The sequence below is a fragment of the Abramis brama genome (genome assembly GCF_963993115.1).
Source record: "Abramis brama genome assembly, chromosome: 3".
NCBI classification, from domain to species: domain Eukaryota; kingdom Metazoa; phylum Chordata; class Actinopteri; order Cypriniformes; family Leuciscidae; genus Abramis; species Abramis brama.
In genome coordinates, this window is record NC_139965.1 from 36899187 (window position 1) to 36923225 (window position 24039).

A 24039-nucleotide genomic window follows, 5' to 3' on the forward strand; every position below is an offset into this window, starting at 1 on the left:
AAAGCCAGCATGCAAAAAAAGGAGGAGGAGGGGTGGATTAATCTGAGGATTAACACTTAAGATAAATCTTTTTTTAATATGAAACCTCATCCCCACTTATTCCGGCCAATCATTCTTTTTGTGCACTTTAGATTACATACAGTATTGTGTATTTCTTCTGCACTAAGTTTAAGAACACAGCTTTTTTTTTCTTTTTTACAATCTCCACTCCACAAATGCATTCTTCATGCTGTAAAACTCAGAACAATGGATGAGCACATAGCTGTGCACATTAATGCTTCTGTAAATGAAAAGACAGAGAGAGAGAACAGATAAGTGGAGCTTGGCTGCCCCCTCCCATCCATGTCATCCCTCTATCTATGTATCCTTCCCCCCCATGGAAAAAATAAGGGATAAAAAAACAAAACAATAAAAAGCTAACCAAATCTCTGCTCCTCATCGTTAAATCCTCGTTGATCAGAATGCGCCAGACCCAAACCGACAAACATCATAGTCTGTCTCCAGTCCCTAATTGACTGCACAAGGATTGGTCACACTTTTTAAGTAGCGTTTCGTAATGGATTTCCATGTTGGTTGCGCTTTTAACTGGCGCTGCAAATGGAAGGCAAAATGTCTCTTTATTATCAAAAACAACAGTCCTTTTTCTCTCCTCCCTCTCCTTTTTTTGTGGAAAAGAGTATATTTGTATTTTCCTCCCTGTTTGTATTTTTTTTTTTTTTTTTTTGCAAGGTCAACCCCGGCTGACAGTTGACAAACGATCTCAAGATGGCCACATCATCTGTCCTGTAATTTTTTGGGGGAGAAAACGATAAGATGAATGCCATGTATCATGTTTTTTTTTTTTTTCCTCTCCCTCTCTTTCCCTCACTCGATTTTACGCTCAAATGTCTTATCGGCTTACGAAAAGGACTGGTAAGCAGGTGAAACAGCGATTTTGTTTTCATGCTTGAAAGTTGTCGCCGCTCTCGCACAGGCCCGAGACCAGTTCAAATCTCTCCGATCTGGACTTATCCTGTTTCTGCATCTTGGCACGGTGCAGGGATTCAGTATTATAGACAAGCTGGTCATCAGATGGGAGTTGGGTTTATTTCTGTGTCTCTTTCCTCTCCCCCCCCCCTCCGTTCTCCCTCCCCTCTCGCTGGCGTCTCATCCAAGTTATGTCTCATTTTTTTCTACTGGACAGCTCCGACAGAATGCCCGAGAACTCGATGTCCTTGAGAACAGAACAACTTTTCAGTATAATACTTTGATTGATTTTTTTCCCCCCCTGTTGTTGTTGTTCTCCTGCTTTTCTCTGACCGTCTTCTTCATTTTTCTCTTCCCGAGATCATTATTCGTATTTATGCCAAATCGTTAGGGAGGAGGGGATGGGGGGGAGGGGGTTGAGAGGCTTCAACTTCAACAATGACGGCCACTTTGACAAAACACAGAGTATGTTTTTAATTACCTGGATTTTTTTAATGTTGTTGTCATCTCACAGAATATACTGCTCTGGTTCTGATGTTCCTATTAAGTTCTCATTTGAATGCCTGCTCTCTGCAGGAAGTCCAACACCCCTCCCCTCCCCACCCCACATCACTTCCAGCAGCCCTCCAGTGTTCACCATTTCTAGTTTTTCATTATGCCTAATTGCATTAAGAGACATATCATAGAGGAGCGAGAGAGAGGTAGAGACGAGGTGTCATCGCTTTCTAAAACACAATTAGGTAACACCTCATCAGGGGCTCTGCCTGCCTGCGGTTGACAGGTGCGTGAACGTTAGCGGCAGCGGCGTTGGTGGTGCGCGGTCACTGTGCGTGCTTGACAACTGCTCTTCAAACGCATGACAGGTGCTTTTCTGAGAGCCCGATCGGCGGCGCAATCGATACTCGATGAGGTTTTAGAAGGGGGTCTTTAACGCTAATGAAGCCGTTTCATGTGTGTCTTCCCTCTCTGTTTACTTCAACTTCTTCATCTGACAAAATGAAACGGATGCTCGTTAATTTGAGAAACAACATTCAGCAACTTTTATCAAAACCGGGAGAACAGCTGAGATGCTGGGAAGCAGTGGTGCGGAAGTTTTGGTGGGTTTTAGTTAATTCCACCTTGTTCTTTTCATTTCTTTTTTTGTAGAAGAAAAAGAATGTACTGCAGAAGCACAGATTGTCATTGTGAATGTGTTTTTATTTCATCTAAAACATGACGATGATGATGACCCGAATGATGATGATGATGATTAATGAGAGTGATGGCAATGATTACACACATACAGGAAGAGTGTTCAGCCATCTGCCTGATTAAAAACTCATATTTATCATAGTATCCTCTCACACAGCCTGGACTGAAACAGATGAAGCAAATAAAAAGAAGAGGGGTGGTAAAAAATAAATAAATGTGCAACATGATCATGTTTGAATTGACACCTTAAGAAGAATTATGTGCGGGGGTTCATTATTAAGGTATCCAGCCTTATGCGGCATATTTGCTCTGTGTTTTGCTCTGAATGCACTATTGGATATTGCACCTTAGAGCTGACACGCGGAGACAAAGCCTAGAGAAGAAAAGTAATGATCACATATAAATATCAATATGAAAGTAAGAGTCAGTGCTAAAGAAGACGTATAGCTATTGATGTTTGAATAACGGTAGTGTCAGGCAATGAAGAAGAGAGAGGTGGTAAAGAAGCAGCGAAAATATAATGCATTCGTTTTTCAGAAGGACAAAAAAAAAGAGACAGAAACGGTTAATCGAAAACACTCCAGAGGCATAAGAATCAAGCTGAGGCCGAGATAAAAACATAACTGCTTTCTATGCCTTGTGAACAAAACCATAAATAAATATATAATCAGTTAGTATTATGCAGGTTTGCTCTGAGAGGCATTATCTGTCTGGCGTTGCCTTCTCAAGTAAAAGAACATTTGACAGTTCAAGTCCCTGATGAAAAAAAGGAGAGAGAAAGTTATGACTTCAAAAGTGTTTACTCACCATGTTTTTTAATTTGTCTGGGCATATGCAGTTTATTTGCATTTCAAATACGCATATTTGAAGCAGGTGGTTTAAATGCCAAGATGCGAATTGATGACAATCACCTCTACCATAAGCGTCAAGGGAGCTGTACTCGTGGCTGACATTAAAACTAAACGAACAGCAGCTAAACAAACACATCGAAATAGAACTCTGTTACCAGCCGCCCTGGCGCACGAAGCCTCCCCCCGCTCGCATCCTCTCCACCCGTACTTGTATTTTAATATTCATGTACATTTAAATATCAGCGGCATATATAGTGGTGTGTTTGAGCGGAATCAAACCAAGGAGAGAGAGAGAGAGAGAGAGAGAGCGTAAATACTTCACATTTGGGTGCACATAAATCTATTCATCCGTGAACGGCGTCAAATGCCCCCCTCCCCCCTTATTGGCCGTCGGTTCCATCGCTTCCATATTCATTTTTGTAATTTACAGCAAATCCAATAGCTGTCAATCACAAATTAAAAACTCCAAATTTACAACGGGGAGGAAACAGCTGCTTCTACATTTACAGCAAGACCACTCTAAAATATTAAAGACATGTCACCCAGCTCTGTGCAGCCCTACATCTGCGGCCATCTGTTTTCTATTAAAACATTACACCAAAAAGCGCTGCTATTTCCATGCTTTTAGATCAGCACAGGAAAGCGAGACTGACAGTGTAAAACCTCCTGACGTGCTTAGCTTTTATCAACAGCCCTTTCAAAAGTGTCAGAATAAAAGGCTTTGAGTGGCACCCAATGTATTTGCACAAGTCACAGACGGAGCGGAGGTCACATTTTAAGGGCCTAGCTGACTGCGAACAATGCCGGGATATCTTAAACAAGTCGATCTGCTGCTTTTCTTGTCGTTTTCTCACTTGCTTGGCCCTTCCTCCTGTGAGGCAAAGAGCAGGTGTTGAAAAGAAATACGTTAAACCGAGCGATTCGATGACATTTGAGGCATCGCCGTTTGCGGCGAGAGAGCGAGAAGGAGAGCTTTTGAAAAGCGACGCTGAAATATTCTGTTACGGCGGAGTGGAGAAGAATTACGGTCAGTGTCAAAGGTAAACAATTACAACATTCTGAGTCACTTTTTGGAGTCGGGGCAAGAGAAGATCATTGCTCCCTCTCTAATAGGTAATTTCCTTTGTCTTCAGAGCTGTATTTCACATGTTTCCTTCCATGGGGTGGTCCCCTTAAAAAAAAAAAAAAAAAAAAAAAAAAGAGAATGTAAGAAAGAAAGAAAGAAAGAAAGGAACGTGTGTTTGGCGCATGCATCAGAATTTCAGATGAGACGTTTTGTTCGCCATCTAGAACTGCCAACACAGAACAGTTTGTTGGTGGTATGTGGAAAGAAAGCCTGTTTGGCAGACAAAAAAGGGAAACTTTTCCATAAACTTCAGGAGTGCATGCAGAATGTTATTGTCTGAAGGAAATAACATGAAAGGACATTTAATTTCAGATCGAATTCACAATGATATCTGCCGTTCAAGTTGTTAGTATATCCGTGTTCTCCCTACGACAGAGATTCTGTGATTAACAAGCTTGCTGTTTTTTTTTCTCTCACCCACCATTTAAAGGAAAAAACCCAGAGCTCCCGCTGTTCCGAGCGACATCTCTCCCCTCGTCGTCGTCTCTTCCTTCCTCTCCTCCTCTTGTCGTCTATGGCAGGAGTCACAGGTGTGTGACAATAATTACACATACACTCAGAAAAATAATGTCATTTCTCTCCATTTAATAAGTTAGCAGTAAAATGCAGAGGGGGAGCGCACAGGGAGAGCAGGCTTAAATCTTATCTGATACCCGGGCCCCTAACTCAATCATATGGCTCTTAAGAACAGGACACGGGCAGCTGGGGCTCACTAATATGCATGCAATATGTGTGTAAAACGATACGCTTTAATTTTGAGCCCACTTTAAGAAGCAACAAAATCTGTTTATACGTGAGACATTTAAAAAGACGGAGGAAAAAAAATAAAGCTATTTAACTCCCTCGTTCCCGCCAAGCTGTGACATCTGTTTAGTCTTTTCTTCATCCCTCTGCTCTGAACGCTCAATCCCAGGAAGACGGAGTTTTTAAAAACCCACTTTTCCTGCCTGCTGTTTATGCTAAAACTCAGCGCTTTGAATCTGCGGAAACACAAGTTAAGAAAATGATGATTGCACAAGTTTATCTCTTTTCCTCTTTTTAGATGAACTTTGCTACTTTCCGATTTCAGTTTTTACTCACAGGCCATCAGAAAGACTGTCGGTATACTGTAATTGTGAATTAAGGTCCGTTCATACCAAGGACTATAAATATAACAATACCTTAGGTTTTAATAATAATTCTAATTGTATGAGAAAAGGGAAGTCCACACCACCACTATATCAATAATGACAGAAGAAACGATATTGTAGAACACATTTCAGAATCATTATTTCCACCCGATGAATGATAAAAACATTGACGGCCAATAAGAATCCCCCTGACTTTGAAGAGCTCAAGCATTTCAAGTTGTTGACGCACGCGTATATAGTTATCATTCTTGGTGTGAACAGGCTTTTATGCTTGTTTTTTCCAGCAGATGTGTCCAATATGATTTTTTTAAAACATTTTGCATGCTTTGTTTTTAGCAAGACTTTTCAGTCAATAAACAGCGGTTGCCTGTCTTTATTTGAAGCAGAGTCACGGGGCTGGTAATGGGTTGGTATTGTCTATTAGATTACCTATTATTCTAACCTAAAAGAAAAGTACACAATCTAGTTTTAAAAACATCAAGGGCCCTATTTTAACGATCTGAAACGCAAGTGTCAAAGCGCAAAGCGCAAGTAACTTTGTGGGCGGGTCTCGGCGCTGTTGCTATTTTCCCGGCGGGATAAATGGCTCTTGCGCCCGGTGCAAATCTAAAAGGGGTTGGTCTGAAGTAGCTTCATTATTCATAGGTGTGGTTTGGGCGTAACGTGAAATAAACCAATCAGAGCGTCATCTCACATTCCCTTTAAGAGCAGATGCGCTTTTTCCTTGGCGTATTGCTATTATAACGGCGGATTTGCCAGGCGCGCGCCAGGAGCGGTTCACAGCCGAGGAGAGCAACGCTCTCGTCACGGCCGTAAAAGAGAGAGAAGTGACATTGGGGATGGAGAAACACACCCAAATTAGCTTCGGTTAAACAGGTATATAATAATGTGGGTAAATGTGTAAGCAGGATGTATGCTTTTATAATAAATTGTCTATCTATCTATCTATCTATCTATCTATCTATCTATCTATTGTTTGTAATAATATGATTTGCAAAAATGAAAACTGCTGCTTCTGTGTAGATTAGAGAATCAAAGTGTATGCGCGTTGTGCACGCTATACATTATGGTCAAGCATGCGCCCTTAAAATAGCATAATGAACAACGCGCGACGCGCCACTGACTTTAGACTAGGTTTTTTCTGGCCAGTGGCGCAATTGTTTTATGGAACAGTAAAATAGCACCAGGGATTGTTTGCGCCGGGACACGCCTCCTTTTTTGCGCTGAACCGCCCAGGGAGCGCAAGTTCATTCCCTAGTTTAGCAACGTGCTTCTGTGGAGGGAAAAGCGCGCTTTGCGCGGGTGCAAAATAGGAATGAAACATGCGTCGGTGTACAAAGTCAATTGCGCTGGGTGCAAGATAGGGCCCCAAATGTCAGTTTTACATTGGCCCAGTTTATTTTTACCTTGTGAGGTTTTGACCTTCTCTACTTAATTAAAATCAAACAACAATGTAATATATCAAATCCAGCTGCAGTGCATGCTTATATAAACATAACTTTATTTTGAGTTGGTGTGGATGCTAATATAGTTATCATTATAGTTATTATTCTTGGTGTGAATGGGAATTTTTTTCCAGATGATGTGTCCGATATGATATTTTCTCCCATATACAATTTGAATTGATTTAACACACTTGGTATTTAGCAAGACTTTTCAGCGAATAAACAGCGGTTTCCTCCCTTTATTCGAAGCAGTGCTGTCTAATGTACAAGCGTCAAGAGGCTGGTAATTGGTTGGATGAGGCTGTTGGTGTGTATGCGTACATATATGTCGCCACTGGGCTCTCCCAGAAAGCAGGAAGTGTGAGGGAGAAGTGGGGCCTTTGGGGGGGAGGAATACAGGGGGAGGAGGAGGAGAAGAAGAGAGAGAGAGAGGAAGGGGGTTAAACATCAAAAAGCCTCTGACACATGCTGCCGCTGGCCCTGACCACTCCACAGATGCTTTTGTTCATTGCCTCTCTCTCTCTGTCTCTCTCAGTTCCCCCTCACTCTCATTCATTCCCTGTGTCTTTGGTGATACGCGCCGAGTACAGATATCAAAGTCGCACTGTCTGTTAAGACTTCAAACTGGGGGCCCCGTCCGTCAACCCCAATCATATCTGTGCCCCGCTCGCAAACTGGAGTGGAATATTTGATCTGTCCTCTTCAGGAGGATCAACAATCAGAAGTGAGGGGGTGGGTTGTTAAGACTCGGACGTTTGGGGAGGGGGGTGAAACCGGCCCACTTCACTGCACTTCAGTCGGACTACAAAGAGTTGAGCCACAGACGCTAAAGGGATAAAGAGATCTTTGCTCTTCAGGATCTTGCGCCGTTGCGTTTTACCAGCGTTTGACATCTGCTGTGAGACCGGCGCTCAGGAGATAGAGGCTGTTACTGTACGTGCCATTTACAGAGTTCTTTTTGTAGTTGTTTTGGTTTGCTTGTACTTTAAGAATCCGCAGTGCAGCTTATAATGGCATCTGATGGCATTATCTCAGGCCTGTCCATCTGTCCATCCAGTTATGACTATTAATAATCCCAGACATGTGTCACATAGTATACTTAGTTCTTAAATCCCTTGTCTGTGAGATCAGACTGCATAATTACCTATCCCATTAGAGTGGGAGACTCTAGCCCCTGCATACTCACACTGACCCGGCCCAGGCAGGAACAGCTGGAGCAACTATAAAAGAAATAGTTCACTTAAATGTGACATTTGTGTCATCATTTATGTCCTCCTTAACCTGTTTGACTTGCTTTCTTCTGTGGAACAGAATTTTTAATGTACAGCTGCTTTTGTCCATGCAACAAAAGTCATTGTATGTACAATAAAACACTGTGACATTCTTTAAAACATCATCTTCAGAAGAAAGAATGTCATACAAGAGTAAATAATGACAGAATTTTATTTTTGGAGTCCTTTGAAAATAGTCTATGTGTGTGTTTCAAAGAGACTATCAATGAAACTTGACATGCCTCAGATTATACGACGAAATCCTTCGACATGTGCCATTATCCTTGCGAGCAATGCCAGCCTGTGATTGGCTCTCTGTCCATCAGCAGAGATGTTCCAGCTTCCTGCACGTGCGGGGGGGTTCAGTTCCTGCCCTTCCGTGCAGCGCTGCAGAGGGCGCAGAGTGTGTACTAGGGACCAGCCCATCCACACTAACTCTTTTTCCATTCCTAATCACCCCATTTAAAGCCAGAGGTCAGAGGCCCGTCTGACTCACACATACGCACCTGCTGTAATCAGCCCAATATCCCTTAAGAGTGCCTGTCTTTACCCACCTGTGTTTGTGTGTGTATGTGTATGTGTGTTTTTTAGACTGGCGATCCCGTATTAGCCTGTGTGTGGAATGGCCTCACCAATCAGTAATTGGTGTTGTTCTCTGTAGGTTTGCTAATTCTCACACCCTCTACACCAGCTTCACATTCTACAGATGAATGACATGTGAAGAAAAAAAAAACATGCTGGCCTTTGGTGTTCCATGACTTTTTTTAGAGGTTAAAATCTCATTTGTTCTTGTGGTAACTATAAAATAGGTTAGATAAACGATTGTCAAATAGATCAACTATTATCCTAACATAGCATGAAACGAGCATTATCTAGTTTTAAAAACTCAAAAGTCAGTTTTATTTTGGCTTAGTTTATTTTTGCCGTGTGAGGTTTTGACCTTCTCTACTTAATACAGCAATTATATCATACAAATATATGTCATATTTTGGCATATTATTTATCATTTATTTTCAAACCATTGTGGTAAAAAAAATGTTTTAAATGATTTTACTGACTAAAACAGCATGTAACAATTTTCTCTTGTTTTTGGTTAAATATGCAACTCTGTTAAATATATGGCATAGTTTTGCTGTTGATTTATATTTTAATGTAATTTAGTTTTTGTTTATTCAATATTTTTCCTAGAAAAATTGTAAACACAAATAAGGATTGAACAGGAATGATTTTAAAAGGTTTAATAGGATTTTTAATTGGTGATATTTTTTTAATGCAAACCTCATATTAAATGAATAGAAAATACCTCCTTTAAACGACCTTTATAATATTGTTCCATCACTGTGTAAAGTGTTGATCTGATAATCTTTCCAACTTGGGACGGCAGTGGACGACAGTATGATTATACAGTATGATTCCTATCACAAGTCCAATCTGTGTACTGAAAACAGTCTCTGATGAGCATCTATTTACTGTATATTTATCACTATATAGGCTTTGATCATGCACAGTGGGCACCTAATTAACAGTGGGATGTAGACACTCGCAAACACCATCACAGAAGGAGAGAGAGATAGAGAGGTGGACACATAGAAGAGAGAATGAGAGGAAATGTGCAGGTCATATCGTACTTTTTGGCTGCAATATATAGAGCGCAAAAAAGGAAAAAAAGCAGGACCAGTTATCTTCCGATTTCTCCTCAAGTCCTGTGACGCGGCTAAGTGAGCCTCAACTGACCAGAAATGATTTGCCTCTGTCTGTTAAACACGTAATGGAGTCATTTAACTAGTCAAATTAGAAGCTGCAGAGATGCCGCATGCTTCATTACTGGGTTCCAATGGGCACCATTTTACATTTACGTCAGGAATGATTTCAGGGCAAATTAATGTTTTTATTGTCTTACACAAATACACCCCCCCCCAAGTCATAAAAGAGCAGCTCCCCCTACAGGTCACTCAACATAACTGTGTGGAACGTGCAGAGGACAGTGTGAACTTCAAGATAACTTCTCGGGTGCGTTTGATATTCTTTTAATCAGCTTGATAGTTCACGTAGATGTAAGTTTTAACACTTTAAGAATTATATATAACTGACATTAAAGCATTAATTGATCAGCATAAAGAGTAACGTAATGGAAAGCCAGTGTGCAGAGACGTAGTTTGATGTGGGGGACAGAGCTCTGGACCTCGTTAGAGGATTTGGACATTTGTGATTACAGACGAGACCCAGGCCTACTCGGCCCTGCCCCACAGTGTTGTTTGATGCGTGTGGAGTCCTGTTCAGTATTTGTCTTCCTGTGTATGGAGGCAGGGTGGTGGGTGTTACCACAGAGTCATTTGTCCAGTACTGACACAATGTTTAAAATGGCTTTTGCAAGATTTTTTTTTTCTTTCCCTTTTTGATTATTTCTGACGTGTTATTTTGGGTATGGTTTTGCTATGGACTTTATATAATGAATACAAACATACCCAGACTGTTTATCTTCATCAAGAACAAAGCAGTTTTGTATATCCAGAACTAGTTTCATTTTTCATAGCGTGTGCAGGTTGAGTAATAGTTTTCCTTCATCCATGTCGCAATGCTGAAAAAGCCGTAATGGAATTGTAATAAAACGTCTTTTTTTCTTCTATCCGACTCACTTGATTGCCATCTCACTCCTCCTTTCTGTCCGTCCATCTCCAGCCATCAGAGCAATTAGATATTGACACACGTAGCGCAGTGTGATTGACACGCATAGCAAAGGCTCTTTGTGGAGAAATAGAGGCTGGTAGAGAGAGAAAAGAAAGACAGAGAGTGCCCCTCCTCACAACCCCTGTTGTGCTTGACACTCTGTCGATATGGTTTCACCCAAACACCGTCTTTGATCCGCTCTCTAGGCTGGCAGACTTTGAGGTAAAGTGCTGCTGTTTGCTCTGTGATACACAGCTATACGCTAGTGTCATTTCTGCTGCGCTTGTGTGTGCGTGGAGACCCACAAACAGCCACGTCGCTCCCAGTGCTGCCGGAGTGTGATAACCCCACCATGAACCTTTCTTTCCATCACTCCACTTTATAAGCTCTAACATTCACTCCTTACACTCTTGCGTTTGCTCTTAAGATCTCTGCTACAAAGCTAACATGAGAGGATGATGTCCAGCATCTGATCATAGACCTTATGTCAGCTACCACTGCATTTATTGACTGGCAATAAATGACTAGCTCTGGTCTGAGAGCTTACAGAATATTAATATTATATTGCATATTATATTATGTCTTGTGTGCAAATTATAATTGGTATAATTGTTGTTCTTACTGTATCACGATTATACAAAGGGTAAAAATGATTCAATATCCATTGTGACATATATGATGGATATTGTTTATTCATTTAGTTTCTTTAATTATTTAGTTCTTAATTTAGTTTGCATTTAAATTAGGGTGAGAATTAATTTAGTATAAATGTAATCTATAAACACAGCATGCATGTAGCAATATCAGAATTATTGTTTAAGCACTTTCATTATACAAAATCCGCACTGAAAGTTTTATTTATTTATTTAGCTATTTCTCTTAACTTTAATTTCACTAAATATTATATGAGCCGTTTTATTTATCTTTTCTAGTCATTTTATGTAAGGGCTATATTTTATGTTACCAAAATTTGGGAAATGTATAAAAGAAAATATTTTTTTTTTCTTTTAGCATTAAATAAGCATTCAAAGTTAATAGAAGAAAATGCAACCAAATGTGATTAACATATCACAGGGGAATTCATATATAATTATTATTAAAAAATAAATAAAATAATAATAATTCGTATTATTCTTATTTTTATCATTATTAACTTGGTTAACAGCATTGGATGAATGACATTAACAAAGGCAATAATGAATACTACACTGATAGAGACAATTATGACATTGTTGCTGTATCATTTTAACTGAAAATGAGGTCAAAGTCTGCCACAGGACAAAATTGCCATTTCAAAAAGGACAATACAGATTTATAGCTTTCTTACTTTTATGTTAAATAATAACTTAAAGTAATAGTAAAATAATAGAAATAATAGTATTTCCCACATCAAAAAACATGGGCTTTGTGCCTGTAATACTTTAAAAGAATAAAAGTAAAGGGACATGAAAGCAACATATTCATGAAAGCGCCTTAAGCGTTATTTTTTTTCCCTCTTGTTCCTCTCGATTTTCCACTATTAAAACAAGACAAATAGTTGTCAAAGAACCCTCCATCTCTCTGTCTGCATTTGTGTCATTATTTCCTCCCTTTCTGTCTTTCTTTTTTTATGCTGTCTGCTATTTATTTATTGATCACCGGACTGGCTGGTTATCTTTGCATGTTGGGCAGTTATAGATGAATGCACAAAGCATTTCAATCTGAACAAGAGATCATTGTGCATTGTGGGTCCTCCCACGTTCTTTGGTCTTGCATTGTGGAAGTGGAGGGGGGTCGAAATCAGAACAAATGCTGTCATTTCCTGTCATCCCGTGCTCTGGCCATTGAGTGGCTGCGAAAACAAACGTGGGAGTGTTACTGATAACATAAAAATATTATCCGGCTCCTGTTGCCGACCCCTACAGTACCTTTGAGAATAGCTATTAGAGCAGAGACAGTGAGTCCTGACTGTGACTATAGATCAGGTGATGATGTACAGTAAAGCGTGAGTTTATACCATGGGTCGACACATAACTGGGGCAAGGCTTTGATTTCGGACTTGATAAAGACACAAACAAACACTTGTCTCTGAGTTCTCAAGACTTCTCAGGTTCCTTGCTCTGTTTATCAGTATGTTATCTGAAGCCCAGGAGTATTAAATATCATAAGCTGGCAGTGACCAGGGGCCTGTACCATGAAGCCAGATTAGGTGGCTAGCCAGCTATGTTTCAGCTTAGTTTCCGCCAACCCTGGGTTTTAGGTACTATGAAAGTAGCTCGGCTTTAATCGGTGTTCGTTGCCATGGTATCTTACGCTGCACGGCTAACCTGCTCCGGGGCAGGTTATGTTCTGGATTCAAGATCTCAGACCGAAGTTTGACCAATCAGCTGAGAGCAAAGAAACATTATAGGTGACGTAACTTATTCCAAGTGTCTGTTGCAATGACTTCACCTTTTCTTCCAAATCCGGTGGACATCTCAGCGCAAATTGTTTGACGAGCACTTCGTAGAGAAATAGTTTTTAGCCAGACAAAATCCCCTTGCCTTAACTGATAGTTACTTGTATGAAAGATACAGATTTTCCGCGGAAGGAATGTCTTATCTTTGCGAACTTCTTGAGCCTCACATAAAGAATGTAACACGTCGAATTCATGCACTTACTGTACCGCAAATTGTATTGCGTTGCGTTTTTTTGTGGTACATTCTTGCACGGCGGGTGACGCACAGAAGCTAGGGGAAAACATATGTTTGTCGAACCATTCGCAAGATGGTCCTCGCTCTGCAGGAGTACATGAAAAGCTTCATTAATAGTGTTCCCCGGACATTTATCGACCATGTCCATAAAAGAGGGCTTTTATAAAATTGCCGGTAAGATATATTGATAGGGTGACATCACATGAACACTTTTTTTTTTTCTCAAAAAGCAAATTTCACAAATGTACTATACAATATAATACATGTTAAGAATTATTTTGAATCTTTTTTATTATTCTTCTGATAATCTTATGATAGGATTCCCAAGTCATTGCAACATATATGCAGTCTATTGCTCCAATCTCCACTGCTCTAGGGGAACATGAGGCAGATTATGTTAATAGGAAGTCCTATCACAGCCTTAATGTTCAGGTAGAGATATGTTAGATGATTATTTTCTGTGAGATGAATCTTTAAATTAATAGTAACTTTAACAGATATAACAATGATCTACTAAACATTTCATCTGCAGATGACTTGTGGTCATGAACATATGATCAAGTTTGGATGCCAAATGGCCTGGCTCCAGTGCTTGTCTTACAAATTTCCCATGAGTCTGTGTTGTGTCAGCGCTTTGAGGAAAGCAAGTTAAATTTGGTACAGTACAAAACACTGTTAATTTGAACTGAGATAGAAAAACCTACACAATGACCCCCTATCATGACCCTCAGATAGGGCCACAGCACCGCTTCAGTGTGGCCCTCAGTAAAACCAGAGTGAAGATAGCGATGACCTTTGGCCTCCTAAAGGCACATTTCAACTGTGTTCGGCGCTTCAGAGTCACCAGAGCGGGCATCACAGATAGTGGCTGTATGTGCCATTCTGCACAATATAGCCACCAGTAGAAAGAGCGAGAAACAACACAAAACCAGCTTCTCCCCGATGAAACTGACCCGATCACACTTGACCACCCAGCTGGTGCAGATGTAGATGCAATCACCATACAATATTACACTTAATAAAAGCACATTGAAACTGCAGATATGTCTCAAACTGTTTTATTGGTTTTGTGGGATGGGAGAGAGAAAGAGAGCAAGAGAAAGTTGCATTAATAAATATTCATACTAAAGTGTTACTTGGTTAAATAAGTTATATATATATATATATATATATATCAATCAGTTTTATCCAGCTGTTTGATTTTGTTTGGAGCCTCCTCAGCTCACAGTCAGCTCCTTTAGTGTGCAGTCTAGTTCAAGTCTCCTTTAGTGTGCAGTCTAGCTTGAGACTCTTTTAGTGTGCAGTCTAGTTCGAGACTCCTTTTGTACAGGGCCCTGACTGAGTCTGTTTCCACCTGAAACATAATTCCACCACAAACATGATCATTACAAGTTTTCTGGAGGCTCATCAAAATCACAAAAAGTTCCTTGACTTCCTACAAACACAGGACTGACTGTAATTTATGTCAAGGGTTTTAAATCCTTACACATTTCTTCTGAAGCCCATTGAGGTAGAGGCCTCAGTTTCTGGGTCAGGTTGTGAAAAATCCTACAAAAGAGATGTGTAAGGGCCAGTCCCTTTTTTATGCCACACATTCAAATGTTTGCCATAATAAAAAGCCCAGTGCATTCACATCAGCAACTGTCTGAGAACACACAGACAGAGTGTCTTCATCATTTGCTTCACCCTAATAAATAAAAGTAGGCCACTGTAAAGCATAACTGTTGTAAAGCAGGTTATGTTTGGTGTTCTGTCTGCTGCATACTGACCTCTGTGTGGGAGACTGTGTCTGTGTGTCTGTGTCTGTGTGTGTGAATGTGTGCTAGCTTCAACAGGGACACTGTATTTCCCTGCAGAACATACAGTCAGCCATATTTAAAACTTAAAAAAAAAGTAGTAATGTATTGCACACGTACCCAGTGTTACTTGCTTAGAGGAGCCAGCACCAGGGTCAGATTGTACAGCACCTGTAATCCCATCCATAATCGGCCGTCCCTTATTGCCTACTCATAGCCAACTCCTCCGCCAGTGTATTCTGGTTTTCTGAATTTAACTCTTTATTTCTGTTTGCTGCAAACAAGTGTGATAAAATGTTCACAAAAGTAATAAAAGGTTGTGGTAAATACTCTTTGAATTAACTCCTTGAAATAACCACTTTGAATTATATTTTTATATTTTGTCGTTATCTGCTGCCAAGAACATTTGGAGTTGGGGTTGCATCTAAAAATCTAAAAATCAATGAATGTTAATCTTTCTTAGTAGCCTACATACATGCACATTTTTTATATATTACAAAAATAGGCTATTGGCTATATTACACATATAGGCTACACATACATATATACATACATCATTTTACATAAATATAGAATGTATTTGTTTAACTTACACATTAACAATCAGCAATCTTTCTCCAACAGTCTTCTCTTGCTTTGGCAGCAGAGACCGTATTGTTTCGAGCTTGAAATACATATTTAAATTAATCGTAATTATGAATGATTATCTCTTGCTCCTCCGCGGAAAAATATATTGCTCTAGCTTTACCCGCGATTGGTTGTTCAGTGTCGACGTCACTCTTTTATGTGCACGCGCGCGTGGAGTAATCATAGCTTAAGGATCAAAGCCTGAGTTGACAGAGAAAGTTGATGAGCTGCATCATGGTACCAATAAAGCCTGATTGCATCGGTTTGGTTTTGTCAACTCAAAACTAATCCTGTAACCCCGAGTTTGTTAAGCTACCTTCATGGTACAGGCCCCTGTTATTATGTTTATGTATTTAACATTTATAAAACTGAGCATATTGTGGATTGTCACACTATCCCATGATATTTTACATATTCCTAGTAGATGCAAAACTAATGGAGAACTCAATATTATTATTATTATTTGTAGAAGTAGTGGTACTAACAAAAATGCTCCCACTTTATATTAGGTATTCTAAACTACTATGTACTTACATAAAAAAAAGGACAATGTACTTATTTTGTCCATGTTGTTTTGCAAAACAATTGTGGTACTACTGAGCTGGGATACGGGTAAGGTTAGGGACAGATTTGGTGGTAAGGTTAAGTTTAGGGTTGGGTTAAGGTGTGAGGATAGGTCAACATTGTAATTATAAATGTATTTACAGAAATTAATTACATATATAATTATATGCAGATATTTTTTTTTTAATATACTGTAAGTACAATGTAAAAACATGTATGTAAACAATAAGTGCATTGTAAAGGATTAATATTAATGTTAGTACATAAAGACACCTAATATAAAGTGGGTCCACAAAAAAAAAAAAAAAAAAAAACCCTAGGAGTGCAGTGAACTGTTTGTAACCTACTGTAACATTTATGTCTTAACCATTTATAAACATATTGTGGATTAATTTGTCACAGATATGTAATGTATTCCTAGTAGATACAAAACTAACGGAGAATTCATTATTATTATTAGTAGTAGTAGTAGTAGTAGTAGTATTAATTGTAGTAGTAATAATAATAATAATAATAATAAAAAAATAATCTAAAGCCCAGGAGTGTTAAATATCATAAGCTGACAGTGACCTGTTTATTAACTTTTATAAGTTAATAAACTATTTTTTATTAACTTATAAAAGTTTTTACTATTTAATGGAATGTAAACATGAACATGCTGTGGACTACACTATCCCTGTCACACTGTCACACTATCCCATGATATTTAATATATTCATAGAGTAGATGCAAAAACAATGGATAACTTATGTTGATGATGATGATGATGATGATGATGATGATGATAGTTGATTTTCTAGGAGAGAGAGAAAAAAATATATAAAAAAAAAAAAAAAAAAAAACAGCTCTGAGATAAGATCATGAGTCTTATAAAAGGCACCATACAATACAGACATAATTATGGTACAGAATTGTAAGGCTGTCGATTTGGGGAGGCATCGTTCATTATCCGAGCTTGTGGTGTGCTGTTAAGGTGAAGTCTCTGACAGATTGTGTGGTGGAGAGCCATGTCAGCAGGAAGGGTTACAGCCTGGACACACCAACACATCCAGAAGGTTCTCCACAGGACTCTGACGGACCACAAATGCTGGAATAGCTTTCCAGGGTTCCAGTGGACCTCAGAGATCAAACGAAGCAGCAGGAGTGTGAGAGAATGAGAGAGAAAGAGAGAGAGAGAGCTGGGTTGTTTGGGAGGGGGGAAGAGGACGGGATCGTGAAAGACTGCAAGACTGGGAGAGAGATACAGGGGTAATGACATTTCTCTGACAGGAGTGCGGAGTGATACTCTTAGTTTTCTCTCTCATCCATTCGCTGCTGGTGGGTGGATCCGGGGCCAAACCCAACGGTTCCCACAATCCAGCTTTCTGAAAAGATTCATAATTACTCTTAAGAAGGTAATAGTGTCAAATGAATGCCTGCAGGAACAAAGGATCTTATTATGCTTTCTTGTCAGTGTGTGTGTGTGTGTGGGTGCGTGTGAACATTCATGTGTATATCGGTCATCTATTGCTATTACGTCTGGAGGAATAGCACACAGTAGACGATGGGAAAGGGAAAGGAAACAGTGTAGTTTTACCCAGCCATCAAAGATCTCTTGTGTTTATTTGGGGTCTGTGTGTTAGTCTTGCAGTTGTTTTTAACGTTTTTTTTTCTTTTTTTTTTCTTTGTAGTCAAGTATAGTTCACAATCACTGCTAGAGTCCCTCTCTCTCTCTCTCTCACACACACACACACACACACACAAACACACAAACACACAAACACACACACGTCTGAGAGTCGAGAGAAGTCTTCTTATTGGAAAATCTTTCAATAAATCAATGTGACTTTAAACACATTTCCCCCGTGACACCCCTGACCTGATAAGAACTCCACTAATCTCTTTTGAGGCTGTCAGTGTGCTTTGAACAAAATCTAGTTCGCATCTATCAGCAAGGTTATTTGTCAATGACTTATAATCCTAGGTAAATTTCTCTGGTTTTATATTAGAGGCGGCTAAGGGTTCTCATGTCTGAAGTTTCTCAGGCTTGGGAAAAAGGAGGAGACCAAAGTGGAACAAAAAGAATGTTATGGATCTGCCTGCCAAAAACAATGAGAGCAGAGAAAAGTGAGGAAAAGCGGATAATTGTTGCGATTGTACTGACATTTTAAACAGAAAGGACCTTTATTCACTTGCCGCTTTGGCTTATTTTACTTGATACGCTTTTATTTCTATTATTATTTACATATTTGCCATTACTGTTTGCATGTGCCTGCCTTTATGTGCACGCAAATATGATGTGGCTCTCGAGAAAACATGCAGTGCATCGTTCCAGCGAAGGCAGGGAGCGATCTGCAGCGAGCCGAGGCCTACTGGGTAATTTATGAAGTCTCAATTAGACAAGCACACAAAGTAATGATTCTCAAAAGCGCTTTGTCCAGCACATGGCATATTAGATGCTGTCCATGCTTATTAGACCTGCCTCCCGAACTTCATAAACGGCATTCTCTGATGAATTATTAATAACACATTTGAGAGACTTACTGTTCCTTGACTGCCCATGGAAGCAGCTATTTAGGTTAAAATAGACTAAAAAGCATTTGTAATTGATAAAATTGCCATATCTAAACCGAAGAGGTCTTTAAGAGTGCGAAGTGGATTTCGAGAAGCGAAAGTACTGTTGTTTTTCCCCACTATTGTCTGCAAATAGGCATACTCTTGTTTCCATGGATAAATGCTTTCATATCTGCCAGCTCATTTTTGGTCTTTACAGAGAATGTTAGATCTTCTGTTGTTTACAGGTTGTCAAAAAATAAAAAGCCTTGCCTTAAGTGCTTACACTGCACGTAAATAGTTTGACATTTCATATTCAACAGCGCTTTACTTGTGCTTGTAAATAAATAAAAGGTAAACAAAGGCTCCGTTTCTGGTGCGCACATAACCCTGGATCTTGATACTCTCTCATATTCTGTGTTTAATGATCTCAGGTGTATTTTCGCATTGCATGCCCATGATCATCTATCTATTAGATGAAATAATAACAGGCTTTTTTATGTCATTCTGATGTCACTCATCTCAGTTTCTTCCAATGGCATCATTAGGTTGGCATGATTAGACACTTGTGTGTGAGGGAAACGCATTACTGTTTATTAAAGACATGAGTGGTCCGTTGAAACCAACACAGTGACGCTTCTCACTATTACCCTTTGTGAGGTGTGTATATTGTTTAACATTAATATTGCTCTTCATTCAAGTACACTCTAGTTACTCTAGTAAGTATTACCAAAGCAGAGTTCAGAGTCCAATGCATCATCACAGATGCTAGTTTAATTAGTTAATCATTTGCACAACATATTTGCAGTCATTTATAGTTAGTATTCCTATGGTCATACTACATATATGTTACTATACATTTTATGTAGTAGTTGTATGTAGTACTTTGTCATGGCCAAAAGTATGTGGACACACCCTTCAGATTACCATGTTTGGCTGTTTCAGCTACACTCATTACTAGCAGGTGCATAAAATCCAGGATACAGCCATGCAATGTCCTCTGACAAACAGACTCCCTTTGGGGAAGAGTCAGTGTGAAAGAACTTGATTCGCTTGCACAGAGCTTAAATCTCATTGAACACCTTTGGGTTGAATTGGAACGGTGACTGTAAGCAACTGCACCTGCCGTCAGTGGGTCTGAATGATAGCAAACATCTAGTGGAAAGTCTTCACACAAGATAATTACCAACTCCTTATTAATGCCTAAACGTTTGAAATAAAATGTTCCACAAGCACGTACACTACCGTTCAAATGTTTGGGGTTTTCATTGAATATCCATCCATCCATCCATCCATCCATCCATCCATTCAGCAAGGATGCGTTAAGTAGATCAAAAGTGTCAGTAAAGACAGTATTTGCAAAAAAAAATCTATTTCAAATAAATGTTGTTCTTTATATCCATCAAAGAATCGTGAAAAATAAATATTTGTTTCTACAAAAACATTAAGCAGTACAACTATTTTCAACAATAACATTAAAAAAATGTTTCTTGAGCAGAAAATCAGCATATTAGAATGATTTCTGAAGGATCATGTGACTCTGAAGACTGGAGTAATGATGCTAAAAAATACAGCTTTGCCATCAGAGGTATAAATTACATATTAAAATATATTCAAATAAAAGTTAAATTAATTCATACCTTTGATAGATTTAAATTGTTACAGTATTTTTGATCAAGTAAATGATGCAGCCTTGGTGAGCATAAGAAACTTCTTTCAAAAACATAAAAAAAATATTACCGACCCCAAACTTTTGAACGGTTGTATGTATGTATGTATTATTTGGGCCCACTCATACATATATATATATATATATATATATATATATATATATATTATGTCTTGAAAATAAACATCTTGAACATGATATGGAACATGATGGTTTAATTAAAAACACATTGACTTGAAAGCAAACACAAACACTTAAAAACTAAAAAAAAGAAGGGGGAAAAGGATTGTAGTTAATTAAAACAATCCCTTGCTTCACAAATTCTTATACATCCCTCTCTCTCTCTCACACACACACACACACACATAAACAAATGTAGGTTTTTTCCAACACCAACCACCTCTCTTTTACAGGGGAACTGGCTTTCACCAATCCCACAATCCCTCAACCAAACTCCCATATATTACAATCACCTGAGAGTAGGAGCTCTCATCTGTGTGACAGTAAAGCTGCAAATCTTGCGGTCCTAAATCTCTCTCTCTGTTTAGCCCGCACTCTCGCGTCGTCGCTGTTCTCAAACCGAGCGTTCACCTCTTGGCCTCGCTGAAGAAACATCTGTGTGGTGTGTGGGGCAGAGGGGCTGTTTTGGCCAGCGTTCACGCACATATGCAGAAAAATAGAAATGTAAATAAGAGCAGATTCATAAATACTGCTGTCTTAATTGAGACCCAGTAAGAGTAAGTAGCAGATGTTAGAGCAGGAACTGTTGAATCATCAGAGACCAGTGGGGAAGCAGGCGAAATCATATTGAAAAAAAAAAAAAAAAAAAAAAAAAACCCAGCCAGGTGCTTGTGATTTTCCTCCACTGCAATCCATGAAATGTGCGCGCACGCGTGGATGTGTGTGTGTGCCACGTATGGATTAGGAACTGTTTCCTTCCTCTTTTTTCATCCAAAAACAAAGAAAAAAAAAAAAGGCCTGCAAATGTGGAGAAAAATTGAAGTGACTCCGGAGGTGCCTGGAGTCACAACTGCGAGGTGTGTGCGAGAATAAAGAGCTGTTAAGACAGAACTATCAGCGCTTAAGTTGCGACACACTCTCGCTCTCTCATCTCTGTCCAAACTCCAAAATGAACACAGGGAGATGCAAACCCAGTTTCTCTCACATGTCACAAGCAGCAAAAGCCTGTCAGCCTACATTCCCACTTAAAACATCCAAATCTCTCTCTCTTTTCTTCTCTTACGAGAGACTGTTGCTTGATCTGAGGAGAGTATGTACTAGCTGCTCGCTTGTGTGGGACCGCTCTCATGATTTCCTTCCCCCCTGGAAAACGCGGTGTGTGGATGTCAGGTTCCCTCTGATAGCTGCTGTGTTGGGACTGCTGGGAAACCAGAGAGAAGGTGGCACTGACAGGTCCCGCCGAGCAGGATAAAAGGACTTGTTTCTGTTTCTACATCCTCTCTCTCTCTCTCTCTCTCTCTCTCTCTCTCTCTCTCTCTCTCTCTCTCTCTCTCTCTCTCTCTCTCTCACACTTTCTCTTTTCATTCTCTCTTTTTCACAACATATAAAGTGACTGACAGCGTGGCAGTGTAAAGGGACCTCGTCTGGAGCTGTCTGACTGACTCAGATGCAACGTTCGGCGGTGCGTTCCCTCGACTGAGCGGTGCAACACCGAACGAAATTAGTAAGCGAGAGCGGTGTGGTGCGCAATGCTTGCGCGAATAATAGCGCCGCTTGCTCCAGGGACCCTCGACTCTTCTAGATTAGGGCTCACAATTAATACAACACATACACGAGACAGAGAGAGAGAGAGAGAGAGAGAGAGAGTGAGAGAGAGAGGCCTGCTGAACACGATCCTATTGGAACATCTCAGACACTGAATGTTTATGAATGAGGCTGCGTCTGTTGGTCTCCTTTGTGATGAGCTTAAGTTTTGTCACATTTTCTTAGAGCACATAAAGTGCTCTGTTTGTTTCCTGGTACTCATTGTTTTTGTGTACGCCATGTAGGAAGCAGTTGCAACAAAGGCAAAACTTCACATTCATGTGTATGTCTGGGCCGTGCAAAAATTCCGAATTGAAGAATTGGCTGCCTTTGAATTCATGAGTGTGGTTTGTAATTGAATTAGCCACACCCCACAGGAATTGAAATGAAACGAGAGGAAGAGGAATTTACTGAATTGTTATTCAAAAGAATTATAAACATTAGCAATGTAAGCATTTTTCCACCCTGTTCTAAACTGAAGTTGGATATTATTTTTTTTATACATATTTATAAAATGTTTTATTAATTATTGTATATGTTATATGCTTGTTAATATAATATTTAATTAAATTATTATTTTTCATAAGATTGTCTCTGTCTGTAAGGCCTATAAATCGTCAAGGCTTTTCAAGACTTCTCTTGACAAACTTTACTTTTCTAATTAAATTACAATCATATGAATTTCTTTGAATTCATTTTAATTTGACCTCCCTTCCTGTAGCCAAGATTTTATGTTGATTATTTTATTTTATTTTATTATTATTTTTAATTATTATTATAATTATCTTTTTTTTATTTATTTTTATTATTATTGAATGGCACACAAACCGTGTGTGTTTTTGCGTGTGTGTGTGTGTGTGTGTGTGTGTGTGTGTTTTTGCGTGTCTGTGTGTGTGTGTGTGTTTGCGTGCGTGTGTTTGGCCTTGGCCTATTTATTTATATTTGCCCTGCAAAATAAAAAGCATGATTCATTCTTCTCATCCTGATGGACAAAAAATGACCTCATGTCTTCCTGTTGTCAAACAAAAGATTCTTTTATAAAAATAAAAAAAATAAAAATGCATAAAGGGGGGAGCAAACACGAAGCGAAGAATTTAAAACAACGCAACCCAAATCTCATCAGAGGGAAATGTGAAGCATACGCATTTAAGAGAAACAGACAATGACAACTTTTACCAGCAGCCCTGCCTCGACCTTGTTAGTGGGGCACTCTGGTAATCTGCGCTTAATGATTTTTCTCTTTTCTCCCTCGCCCTCCCTTCACCTCTCCCTCATTCTTCCTCCTTTCTCTCTTTTACATTAGACCACAGCTTGAGCCTGAACCGCAGAGTGTCACAGTCATTTAAGACGCAGCCCTAACGTTTTTTTCCTCCTCACATTCCGACGCCATTATGTTACATTGTTGCAGAATAAAGAGCCGTATTATGTTCCAGCAGTAAAGGGCACAAGTGGACTGAGTTTTTATCTGCTGAACGAATCAATCAGGATTATGTCAGTTGAAAAGAATCACAGACAGCAGTCGCCAGCGGACGAGGCCCGTGTATGTGCGCGATTAGGAGGGATGCGTAAATATACGTATACGAGAAAAGCGTATAACGGTTGTTGAGTGAATTGTCATTTCTGCGAGAGCTCTGTTTTATTTTACACTGTTCTCTCACAGTCAGAGGATTGTGAGGACACTAATTATCATTTCAGCAGAAATGATTACGAGATCAAATGGAGATCGAATGCCATTTCCTTCCATTAATGCGGGGGGTTTAGTGCGGCT

At 39.4% G+C, this 24039-nt stretch overlaps 1 protein-coding gene across 7 annotated transcripts in view; it reads left to right on the forward strand.

The window, feature by feature from the left end:
- znf536 (zinc finger protein 536) overlaps window positions 1–24039 on the forward strand; it is a 192638-nt gene that overhangs the window by 141780 nt on the left and 26819 nt on the right. For 5 of the 7 annotated variants that reach the window (XR_014605381.1, XM_084108544.1, XM_084108541.1 and 2 more), the window contains one exon: window positions 4565–4664. The exons of the other annotated variants lie outside the window; for them this stretch is intronic. Coding sequence is in view for 4 of the 5 variants with exons in the window: in XM_084108544.1 (XP_083964670.1) it covers window positions 4565–4664 (100 nt within the window). In the remaining variant the exon portion in view is untranslated. The remainder of the gene's footprint in view (window positions 1–4564; window positions 4665–24039) is intronic. 7 annotated transcript variants of the gene reach the window in all.